The following is a 13,154-nucleotide window of genomic DNA, read 5'->3' on the forward strand; positions in this document are numbered from 1 at the left end:
AATATTCTCTGCATCTAGTTAGATCGTGTTTGCTATGATAAACATCTACTTAAGACAATGCAGATTTGTGATAAAGCCAGTTTCCAACTGGCTTAGAGGCAAACTGTGGAATTAATGTCTTCACTATTTTGTGCATTGGTCATAGCTGGAAAAGAACCAGTTTGCCTGTCATGTGAATTACGTTCAACTGTGGAAAAGGAAAGTTCACATTCCACACCAAGGAAAGTTTTTCAGTGGAGAGATTAACACACTTTATCACTGGAAAGCTTCTGCACTGTGACATGGCAGGGCTTTACAGCAGTGTGGCATCTTCAGTGATAAAGGGAAGAGAAGTGGCTGGCTGGTCACCCCAGTAGGCAGGGTTGGATGCACAGGTGACAAACCCTGGCAAGCTTTTGTCTCCTGTACAGCTACTTAAATGAATAGCAGTGTTGAAGGGTAGACTTCACTGCATTTTGCACATGGCAGGAACATACTGGTATATTTTCACCTGGTTCGCTTGTGCAATGATGAGATTTTTAACTGATAAAACAAGGATTTGTATATTCCCTTATTCCCTTTCCCTCTATCTACCACTTTTCTCTAGGTTCTGTTGGAAAATGTGTTAGAACCAAGAGGTATTTTCCTAAGCATACATTTTTAATTTCTCAGGTTTATCTTGTCAAAAAATCAGCAGTATTTAGTAGAGGATTCAATATAATACCATTAATGACAATCACAAACCTTGCTCTGTCTTTAATGAAAGGTCATGGTACTTAGTTTTCCATTTCCCATTTCTTTTCTCTTGCAGACTCTGGTCTTGGAAACAGGCTGAACTGCACAGATTACCTACCAGCAGCTGGTTTGCACTTAAGAGGTGTAAACACCAACCCTCATTTTAGCAGCTTGCCCATTTGAGAAGACTCCAAAGCAGGATTTAAGTACTTTTAAGATCTTTTCAATGTAGTCATAGGAACAGAAAGAAGTTTCATCACACATGACAACTGAATCCACAATGTTATAATGAAAATAGCACAACTAGCTCTGGGCAGTGAGAGACAGTTCTAGATCTTATCCCAGCTCTTCCCCAGAGGCAGTGCAGTGAGCTCACACAAGCCCTGCCACACAAATGGAGACACAGCCAGTTATCTGTCACATCTGCCCTCATCCTCCACATCTGCAGCCCAGGACATGAACTGAGAAAATTCCCTGTTACATCTATTCCAGCAGAAGAGGTCTCAGCAGCTCAGTCAAGTCTTTGGGGTCCTTTTGGTGGAGCTCAGGTCTCAATGATCTGCATGCTCAGAATCCCATGTCCTCTTTATTCTCCCAGTACTCTTCCCCACTGCCACCCAAGCTGCTCCAAGCATATTTGCATTTTGGGAACCTTCACTCACTGCCCATGTTAACCAGAATATAAATAACTCTGAAATATATTTCTAGAGATCACATCCTCTTAAATGTGTGAGTTAAATGGATGCTGAATGTTAATAAAACTTTATATGCAATTACAATACATGCAATACATGCAACATACCCACCAACATGGGTAGGAGTTTCAGGTTTTGAATAACCTCAGTTGTATCTATAGATAGCTAAAAATTCACTCAGCATATATGTCATAAACTTTAGTAAATTGTTTGACATATTACCTAAAAAACTGTTGTGTTTTGAAAGCATAGCCCCATATCATAACAATAGCACACACAATTGAAAGACAGCTGAGTTAACTAGAGCCAATATGGAATTTTACCAAATAAAAGTATTCTTAGTGATAGTGTATCTAGATTCATTCAGCAATCCTAAGCAGCACTGAAACAAAAGAAAAAAAAAAAAGGTAAATACATAAATCCCAACCAGGTGTGGGTATTTATCTGGAAACTGTGTTCCAGACACATACTGATATGGGGCTTAGTACAAAAATACACAGCCAGAGTAATATGAGAAGCTGGAATTAACTCATCTGCTTGTTCCCTGACATGACCAGGAGTAGCTTCTTGTCAGTCCTGTTTACAAATGAAAATTCTGCCAACAGTAAGGTTAAACATTACCTGACTGACAAACATGAGAAGAAAGCCGGCCATTAGCTTGTTTATCTTTGGACATCATCACAGGTCTCAGCTGATGGGACAATATCATTTCATTCAGTTTTTGCTGCAATGCTAAGTAATCTTCAGATAATTTTGATATCTGAAAAATATATTTTTACATTATTATAGAAATAAGTATACATGTTCCAAAGTAATCAAAGGTAAAATAGTGAATTAATTTAAAAGGTATTGCTCCACTGGATGCAGTACACATCCCTACCACATTTACCTCCTCATTTCTTGAAAAAAATTAAGATGGGAAAAGAAAAAGACCTATAGGAAACTCAACACTGCAGTCCAGTCCTATAGCTACTTCTCATTGGTTCACACACATGGGCAGATGGTGCTTTGCTGATGCAAAATTGCTTCTACAGACTTGCACATACAGCTCTATGTATGTGCAAGTCTCTGACATTGGCACAGCAGCTTTAGTTTCATTTCCAGGGACATTTCACAAGTGTACTGAATTGTAGGGACCTTGATGGGTAAACAAACATTTGGAAGGCAAAGCTTCTGCATTTAATTTAAATCAGATTAACATTATTTTTGCCAGTACTCTGACTTTTCCTCCTTCCTGAAAAGAATGCTTTCACTTGCAAACCAAAATATGCATTTTCATAGAACACACATTACAAAATCTCTGTCTTAGTTGAGAGAGCAAAACCTTAGTGCCATAGAAGTCCATAAAATAATTTTGCCATTCTGTCACTGCTCAGAGTATTATGTTCCACCTACATTGCTTACAAGCTTCTTACCTGTCGTGAAAAGGCTGCCAAATCACAAGCCTCTTTCTCTGAGTCTCCCTTCAGTGTCTTAGAGTCTTCAGCCTCTGTACTGGTGCTTTCCCTACCTTTTGTTGTTTGGGGATTGTTATTTTGAACCTGTATTGCTTCTGTTGGCTCCTTTATTGTTTTCTCTTGACTTTTGCAAGGTAGTTTCCCTTCTTTTCTGAGTTGTCCTCTCCTTCTGTAACCCCGGTAATTGCTCTGAATTACTACTGCTGCCTTCTCTTTGTCTTCTGAATCTTGATTTTCTGCCTCAGCTTGCTTCCATGAGCCTCTTCTCAGTGACTCTTTCCTTGTGATTCCTTTAGCTCCTGTAGGCATCACTGCTTCACACTTTAGGTAGTTTCTTTCCACATCCCTGTCGGTTCTGGGCTGGACCACAGCAGATTCTTGATTTTGCAAGTCTGCACTGAGTGTATCTTGATTATCTTGCTCTTGCTGGAATCTAGGTTCAGCTGAGGTTTTGACAGAAGATTTGCTGGGTAACTCTTCCAAAGAGTCCTGTTCTTCACCTTCACTAACCTCTTCTACTGCCAGGTTCTGCTTCACAGGAGCTGCCTCTCCTTCACTAGATGTTTGCTGTTGCCCCTCTCCATTCCCTGTGTCACTGTACCCACAGCACTTGCTGTCAGTGACAGCATCAGATTCATCTTGAGTCTCCTCACTTGCTACTTCTTCCAGTGTATCATTTTGAGCTGGCTGCAGTTGTGCTTCAAGGAATTCCACAGCAGATAATTCATCCTCTGCTATGGCAGCTGCTTCTTCTGTTCTAGGGAGGGCACTCTCAGTTGGACTTTCTTCACGATCTTGAAGTTGTTCATCATTTTCCTTCATGCTAGTGGTTGCATTTTCAATTTCTTGCTTTCTAAGTGATTCCCTGAATGGAACAGAGTTTTGGGCAAAAATTACAGCTGAAGGAGATGAAGAATAGAGACAACTTTACAACTACCTTTGGTGGTATTTGTATACAAACTAGCAATTTGATACACTGCAACATGGGAAAGATTTAGTGCATATAGCTGGAATTAAAGATAGCATTTTCTGTTGTTATATTACTATTATTATTATTATTATTATTAGTAGTAGTAGTAGTAATAGCTGTAGTAGTAGTAGTATCTCTTAAAGTGAAAAGGGAATAATATTATTATCATCAACACCATCATCTCTTAAGTAAAAAGGGACATCCCTGTTAAAATTAATGGAAAATTGCCAGGAAGAGACTCTAGGTTGTGTAAAATAGTAAAGAATTAATAAATAATAAGATAAAACAGTAAAGTATTAATTTAAATGTTAACAGAAACATAAGGCATAAACCTCTTAGCATTTCAAGAATGTATATATACACACAATCCTAAAGGTATTCTGTGTTTCCTCTGTCATCACCTTTGCTTATCTTGAACAGTGTCTTAAAACAAGAACAGTTCCTTGCAGATATCTATCTCATTCTTGTCTGAACATTTTTTTATTATAAGCTAATTCCAAAGAGACTCTTCTATAGGTTACATTAACATTACAGGCAGGTACAGTATTGTTCATCTTTCTCCTAAATGTGCCTTTATTCCTTGGGCTTGAAAAGATAAGAAAATTGGCTACTTCCATTAAAAACCTTCACATAAATATACATTACTTCTGCATACATATCTAGAATAATCCTAATTTTCTTCAATCTTATCTTATAATATTGTTATTCAGTGCTGTAATTACTGGAAAGGGACACGTTTGAGTGACATAAGTGAAAATAGCACTACCTCCTGCTTTTGAAGTCCTTCCTCTCCTTATATCCCCTGTAGTGAGACTGAATTGTTGTTGCTGCTTTGCTTCTTGTTTCAGTTAGTTCTTTTCTCTTCTTCCTGAGTAAGTATCCTCTGGCAACTGATACAAATTGTAATGCAAAACAACCTTAGGCAACAAGCAATGGGTGCCACATACATTTCAGACAGTCAAATACTAACAGCATTAAACAAAAGCTAATAAGGAAATACAGACCAGGGTGCCTATTATGATTATGTTTCGTCTGAAATGATTCCCATAAAACCTTTTTGAGATTTCAGAAAGCTGTACCCATTCTACATGAGGATACAAACAAACTCTTTCTTCAAAAGAAAATATAGGAAGATGCAGAATAAAACAGAAGCAGAGAGCTATACAAGGGCCTCTAGAACACAGTACTTTGAGCTTAATGTACCTGGCTTTGCCTGATTCAGGCAATTGATTTGACTCTGTCTTTCATTTCCATGGGAAATGCCTGATTATCAGCCTATAGAGATTACCAGGCTGTCAACTGGCACAGGCTTGGAATTAGCTGAACATTCAATAAGTCAGAGAGAAACTGAGAATTTTATAGCTCAGCAGTCACAGAAGACTTAGCTCGTGCTCCTCCTGCAAAGAGTGATTATTCAAAATGCAAATGCTCAGCATGAAAGATGTGCTAAGCTCCACAGTAACCAGGTGCACCGTGGCTGAGAAACTCCCTACCACTGCTTTGTGGGAGGCACAAGGGTAATGTTCTGGTTTGAACCAGAAATAAGGACTCAAACATGGGCCTTCCCTGGGCCCCATAGGTGCTGACGGTCACTGGGGCCTGGATGCAGTTGCCAGCACGTTGGTATCTGGTGCCGTCTGAAGTGCTCCAGGATAGCAAGGCATCCACATGGAGCTGGCGGAAAGAGCGGGACAGATGGGACTTTCTGGACAGGAAAAGTTGGCTATACCTGGTGAAAGAGAGCTGGAGGCCAGACCAGATAACCAGGGCACCTCGAATGACACTAGATACCAGTATGAGGGCAAATGAGCTGAGCATTTGCTGATTTTGAATAAAATTAATCAAACCCTAGGCTCTACTGACTATAACAGCAGTTTAGACACCTAGATCACATTTAGACATCTACACTGAAGTGTCCTAATCAGAAACTGAATTGCATTCAGAATCTTGCTTCAAAAACTTTTGAACTTGCAAATAATTTCCTAATGGGAACTGGCACAGTCTCCACAGTGCTGTGATTTGGACAAATCTGCAATTAGGGATTTTGACAAATCCGTTAATCCCTGGCAAAATAAAAATAACATAGTGTTTTGTCAAAATATTTCTGTTTAATTCCAAATGCAGTACCAGGAGTATGGGGATAGTGGATTCAGGTGACTTAAACATCCTGTGGACATGGTATATATGGGACTCTTTCTTCAACTCTGCTGAGAGTGTTTTGCATCACAGTGAAAAGGTCAAGCTCACTCGAAAATAAGAAGGGAGCATTAGCAGTCTGTTCCAACACATTCATATAACTTAGTGCTAAGTTTTATGTGCTCTAGCATTCCCCACTCATAACTTAGACCAGCCTGGGCTCCACTAGGTGCAGTCAATCGATGTAAGAAGGACCATATAAAATGGGCAAAATTACACCTTGGTAACTGGATATAGCAAAAACTGAATTTAACTGGATATAACAAAGAAACACAAATACTTATTGGAAGTAGCACAGTTGGATCTTATATTGCAGTCTGACAGAGCCTTAGAAAAGTGGAAATTGTAAAGCACTTGGAATACTTCTTGAGTTTCCTGGACTTCTGAGACAATTATCTTTCCACTTTCATATAAAAGCAACTCAACAGGAGTAGTTTTGAAACAAATCAAGCATGGCAATATAAGCTGCATCTAGTCTTTTTAGACTATTCTGGTTCACTTTTGAGGTTTTCTGGGAAGTTTGTAATGTTATAGTTGCTATCTAAACTTTGTTTTCAAACTGGAAGAGAAGTTTTGTATTGCTTTAGAAATAAATGGGGGGGAAATGGAGATAGCTAAATAAAAATGAACTTCGTTTGAGCTTTGGCTTCTTGTGCACTGAAGAAGTTGAAATGCAAGACATGAAAGAAGGTGGACAAAAAGAAACATTTGGGACATTAACAGAGTAAAATGGTAAGTTTATACTTTTGCATTTGCTAAATATACTAATATAATTGGCTGCATTCAGATATGTAATAATTTTTGGCACGCTACTGGATTTTATGCTGGTTTTAGATTGTTTTCTATACTGATGAAGTTCTATCAACTGCAGTGAAGTGATCTTCAGTACACACTGGTCCAATGCCATTAACGAATGCATCTGACAATGACTAAAACCAACACTGGTGGTGTTATATACTCATGAAGGCATATCAGGTTGTTTAAGTCTAGACAGTCTGAGTACTGGCAACACTAGATTATATTTGGGTTGCCATCTTTGTAATTACTGAAAATGTTGTGCAGATTTGTGCCAGCTGTTTTTATAGAATCATAAAATCATAGAATGGCTTGGGATGGAAGGCATCCTAAAGATCATCTAGTTCCAATCCTGCTGCCATGGGCAGGGATACCTTCCACTAGATGGGGTTGCTCAGAGATTGCTCAGATCCAACCTGGCTTCAGTCCCATGTCTCTCCAGCTGTACTGCTCCTGATTTCAGAGCTGCCTAGACTGTGTCTAGCTTGGGGATGTCTCTGCAGGGACAGGGGAGACCAAAGTACAGGGAGGAAAAAGGGGCGTCCCATAGCAACATCTGGGCCCAGGGTCATTATGGCTGCAAAGGAGAAAAAGCCATGGCAAGAAAGACATCAGTGAATTTACAGCTTGCAGTCTTCCCAAATATAACCATTACTGATACATAACAAACCCAGTTCCTAATTGAGCAGCACACATACATTCATGATATGCAGACAGTGTTGTGTGGAATTCAACAACACCCACAGCTGGGCAGCTGTAGTACTCAGACTAGGAGTGACAAGGTTTGCTATGGAATCTGAGCATCCCACTTCATAGCAGTGGAAAATGCCTAAATCACTCTGAGGCACAGGTAACAGAATAGTCACCCATTTCAGCCACTGTATATAGACACACAATAGATAAGTTATATCTCAGAACGTGCAAATGAGCATAGTCAATCAGTATAGTGAGAATCTGGGTCAACACACTGCGTATGGATAACACATTAAAAGCCAAGAAAGCAAACAACTCTTACTTGCTTGAAATTTGATCATATATTCTTCCACTTTTTTATTATGCTTTGCATTTTTGTATTCTTTACGAGCAACATACCCCCTGTAAGCTGAAAAGAGATGTTAAAAACTAGGTAATCCACTAGGTACAAAATGAATAAAAATATTCTGGAATTACAGACCTCTATTAAAATATTCATAAATATTTTACAGGCTTTATGTTTCAGAAAACATGGCAAACAAGCACAAATAGTAAATCTACATAAAAATACACTTTCTGGTTAATAAAGTTATTATGAAACAAATGAATATAAACCACAAGATAATCAGAATGTAAAATAAGATTATGTTTGAAAGTATTAAAAAATCAGTTGATGCCTCCATCAACAGGGTAATTGGCCTTATTATCTAGGACAGTTAATGTATTTTATTTTCATTATTACATTATACAACCTTGTCAGTGCATGCCAGAATATTATTAATAAGAGTATCATCTGTGCAATCACATCCTTCCATTCTTAAAATTGCCTTTTAAATATAACACTGATAAATGTAATTTCAGTAAAGAGATTGTCATAACCTGGTTAAAAGAAATTTTTTTCATAAGAACAGATATGACCAAGTATAAGATATCTTGTCAAATGTAACAGCAGGAAAAAACAAAATCCATATCCAGCATGCACATTCATTGATCAACTGTACACATGCACTAGCTTTAAGCAAAATGTTAAATGTTTTAAAGCTATTACCTGACTGTATTTTAATAGCACTTTGTTCCCTTTGTTCCTTTATCTTTTTGTATCTCCTGGAACCCAGCCACCCTCTGACATAAGCTTGAATCAAAATAATCATGTCAACTGTCTCCTTCCGCATTAAATTCAGCTGCTCCACATGATAGTATTTGAGGAATACCTTAAAAAGAGAAACAAACAGAAGTTTTATTTACCTTCCCTGCCCTTTATTCACTCGATCCATTTAACATCAGCAAGAGTTACAAGTTGGTTTCAAATGATGAACAGACCTTTCAGTTGTAGTACCTAAAGGATAATTCTTAGAGATAACATTTTCATTGTTTGGGATATTAGTTTACCTTACTCTTCTCTTCAGCATCTTTCATCAGTCTCTGCATATTAATTTTTTTATGGCAAGATTTTGTAAAGTTCCAGTGCAAACCTTCAGGCTGTAATTATAAATCTGTTTTCAAAACTACAAGGCTGACAGTTTTGTTAACCTCACAAATCTAATGATGATCCAAATCTGGATCCTTCAATTTCTCCGTTTCCCAATTTTAAACATAAAGGATAGTTTATTTGCTAAATTGTTTTTATCAAGCATGAAACTCGCATAAGTCCTGAAAAATGAATCCAGAACAAGGGTTGCCAACACATTCCTGGTGTGTATTAAGGACTTTGCTTTTTAAAAAGAGTAGAGACTAACAGCTACTCCAACCAAATGGATGAGAAAACAAATTGTTTAATATGTTAACAATGGCATACTAGAATGAAGAAGGTACAGTTTATTAGAAAATTACTTTAGTTTTTCCAAGAACCCAGTTGTCAAGGTGGGCTTTTTCCAAGATGGCAGCACAGGTCTCCGGGCTGACTGGAGGATCATCATTTGTTTTGTAACAGATGAGATAATACCTAAAGACAAATGCATGATTCTTTGTTTGAATAATGGAGGATAATACATGCAAATACATTTAAACCATTCTTTTAAGTAATAAAAACAATTGCATGAAAGAAAACATAGCACTGAAAAAGCCAAAACAGCATATGAAAGAAAGTGCAGTTATTTATACACAGTACTAAGAAACTCAATCAAAAGTGGATGAGTGAGATATTACACACCCTGGAGGGCTTTTTAATTCTATACCAACACCAGAAGCTTTTTAAAAAGAATTCAACCCAAGTAGAACAGCACCACATCATTTCATTCCTGCTGACTACATACTGTGAAAGTGATTTCAGTGGCAATATAAAAATAAAATAAGAATATTTTAAAAGCTTTTCTGTCTAAATTATATTATTTTATATTTAGAAATGTCACGAAAATTTCCTATCTTGTCTCATGTGCTAAACCATCTGCCTTTGAGATACTTAATATCTGAATAGATACTGAGATGAATCCCAGCTCTTGTTAGCTCCTTGGAATCAGTTTTGCAGATCCTTTTGGAACATGTAAGTGCCATTGTGACACATCATCTGTAAGCACTTAATCTGGCAAAATCATTACTCAGAATTAATTCTGACTAGGAAAAGAGGTCACGATGCTCAGTCATAAAAATTACCTGTGATACACCAGCTCAGCTGCTGGATAGAAAATGTTTGTTCCAGGACTTTCCAAAATGCTCTATAACAAAATGAACCATATCTATCTTGGCTTTTTTAATTTAAGAAAATTACATTAATTATATGTGCTTCCTGACAGTACATTCTGGTTTTCTTGTTATTCAGCCTTTAAACACAAAGCCTGCGTTTACCAGCTTTAAATGATGGTAACAGTTTGCTCATGGAATAATAAAAGAGACAATGTCGATTTCTTCATTACCACCTACAGTTCCCTTTTTTTCTTTTTGTAAAACACAATGAACTGGCTTATTTTTATTACAACCAAATAATGATGCCATTATCTCAGGTCTACCTGTAACTCTCAACTACTAAAAAAAACCCAAACCCAAAATAAGACATAGATTTAATAAAAATTCTTTTTCCTTAGAGGGCCACATCCTCAGTGGGAGTGATCTGCACAGTCTCACTGTAATCAGGGGCACAGTCTCTAGAGACCTACTCCATTATGTTTATTGCTTTCATCTATGTTACTTGAACAGTTAAGTTTGGATTTTTTTAAATAAAAATCTGTTACCAAAAGCTACAGCACATCATGTAGTGATAATTATCTCTTTCCATGCTGCACTCTTCTAAAAGCTGCATTCTTCCAAAACAGCAACAGTTCCAGGATTATTTTTTCCAGAAACAGGGCTTTAAAACCATCACGTTGCTGTTCCCCTCTCATCTCATGCACCTGCAGCATTCTGCTGCTAGCTCTCTCTTTCTAGTGCATTATTTCTTTTAAGTGCTTCTGTCCAAATAGGTGATGCTTACTTCTTCCTAGTTTTGATCTCTGTTCCATACAACTCTGTTCTGACTGAGTCAAATACTCAGGGTCCTTATTTGTAAGAGAGAAGTACAGATTTTTGGGGTGGAGGAAGAAGGTAGCTAAAGGAATAATACAACCACACTGAGTTCATTACTCTGCTTCTTAACAGAAGTGACTAATATTATGAATTATATTTTAAACAACACTATGCAGTTTATTGCACTCAATAAACTTTTCAGCCCTAGACTAGGAATCCCAAATGATCATCTACCCTTGCACAAGCAGATGTTGCACAGTGCTGAAACTTGGGAGCTAGAGAAACTGTGGTGTTCCTTGGATGCTGTGGCTGCAAATTCTTGGCTTTGATTTGAAGTAATGCATTTCTAATACTTAAGTCCTTGAAGAAACTTGCAGAGTATAAGCAAGTAAATTTCTACCCAAATGCTCAGAGAGCCTGAATCACAGAAATCATTCTGTGATTCATCATCTTTCCCTACCCATCAAAAAGAGGTTACTAATCTTGTGCCTGAACTACTCTTGGTCATTCTGTATATAACCTTCTTTGTCACAGGAAATGTCTTTGTATTTATTTTCAAAGACCATGCCAAAAACAATGCTGGTGTTTAGCAAGCACTGGCTGGCAACAGTAGGAGAGAAAATAGCTTCTTCACGTTGATGTTACCGTTTTATGAAGTTAGCGAAGAGTATACGGTGTGAGTAACCCTGCCTGCGGATCCGTGCTGTCTCCAGGATTCCCGTGTAACGCAGCTGAACCAACACTTTCTCTTTGTCAAACTTGTTTGCCTGACGGTCGTTGTTGGGCTTGATGCACCTGACAAAATGGGGCTGGCCAACGACCATTTTGGATAGCAAATCCATCAGAGAATACTGCAAAAAATAACAAGGGATCTGTCACCAGCATACTTATGAAACTAGTATTTAGGTCCATGTGTAGTTGAAATTTTATTTCATATGATCAGAATCATGTCCAAAACCATATACATGTCATTAGGCTGATAGTTTAAGAGTAGATGAAGTAAATGACCCCCAAAAAATTCTAGCTTTTCTAAGCTAGAAAAGCTTCTACTAGTTTATACTACTTGTGAGAAATACTGCTTCCAAATAAATGTACCAAATTTCATCCAGGACATTCTCACAGATTTCCATGATGTCCAACATATGACAGAATACTTACACTCACATTTACTTGCTTATCTTGGAGCTTTGCTAAGTAATTACAGCCATTTTTCTTTTTATTGTTGTCACCTATTTGAAGACCTGTGTTCACCAGAGAGTAAATAATCCATCTATGGATGGGAAGTGGAACAGCAGCAAGCCAGTAAATATTTCAATTCCTTCACTGGAGGAAACCAAGGCTACCCCAGAAGAAGGGCTGGTTGAACTGCTCTGATCTTGGTGTGTCCTGTTCATTGCATCGACTGATGGTGATACAGTAACTGCCCTGCTAAGAGGAAACTTCCAAGGAGGGCAAAACTAGATCACAAACCCAAAGCTGCAATTTTCCCACCTCCCCAGAGTACCAGCCTAGCAGAGGGGATGCAGCCTCTCCATGCCAGCTGAGGGGAATCTGACTGTTAACAACCTCGACTGGTGTTTTGAAAGACTGCTTCATGGGAGGATCAAATTAAAACACAAATGAAGATGCTCATTCCTCAAGATTCAACCTGACTCAACAGAAAGAGACAGCCAGGAGGTAATGCAGCTCAGCAGTAGGTTGGTTACATGAAACCAGTGTAGGACGTCAAGAGCCATATGTTTCCTATTAAAATGTGCAATTCCGTTCTGGACAGAAGCTGCACCATACAGCAAAGTGCTTAATTAGCTCCATCACCAGTGTGCCAAATGAACACAAACAAGTAGGACACGCTAATGGATATCTTTTTTTCCATGCAGTCTGAGGTGGCATATGTTTTTCTCAGTCACCCATAGATTTCTGTGTATGAGTAAACCAGTGGGGCTGAAGGGTGGATTTTCATTTAAGAGCATTAGCTATCATGATCTAAGCAAGGATGTCCATGGCAGAAAATAGTATCAGAAAAGTGTAAACATAATTAACTCATTTGCAGCCTCTGATGCTAAAAGTGCTGATAATGCACTGAATCATAGACATTAATTTGAATGAGATTCAGTATTTTTTTTCCATCTAGAATATTCGAACAGTATATAGCTTTTGACAACTGTGGTACCTAAACTGAAATTATCCTTCACAGTCCAC

General features: G+C 38.0%; 1 protein-coding gene across 7 annotated transcripts in view; it reads right to left on the reverse strand.

The window, feature by feature from the left end:
* MYO3A (myosin IIIA) overlaps positions 1-13,154 on the reverse strand; it is a 116,505-nt gene that overhangs the window by 14,122 nt on the left and 89,229 nt on the right. For all 7 annotated transcript variants that reach the window (XM_074534705.1, XM_074534702.1, XM_014270694.3 and 4 more), the window contains 7 exons: positions 11,601-11,806; positions 9,351-9,462; positions 8,569-8,731; positions 7,843-7,929; positions 4,603-4,726; positions 2,825-3,731; positions 2,031-2,169 (listed from right to left, as the gene is read on the reverse strand). In XM_074534705.1, the coding sequence (XP_074390806.1) occupies positions 2,031-2,169; positions 2,825-3,731; positions 4,603-4,726; positions 7,843-7,929; positions 8,569-8,731; positions 9,351-9,462; positions 11,601-11,806 (1,738 nt within the window). The remainder of the gene's footprint in view (positions 1-2,030; positions 2,170-2,824; positions 3,732-4,602; positions 4,727-7,842; positions 7,930-8,568; positions 8,732-9,350; positions 9,463-11,600; positions 11,807-13,154) is intronic.

Source organism: Zonotrichia albicollis, chromosome 1 (genome assembly GCF_047830755.1).
Source record: "Zonotrichia albicollis isolate bZonAlb1 chromosome 1, bZonAlb1.hap1, whole genome shotgun sequence".
Taxonomy (NCBI): Eukaryota; Metazoa; Chordata; class Aves; order Passeriformes; family Passerellidae; genus Zonotrichia; species Zonotrichia albicollis.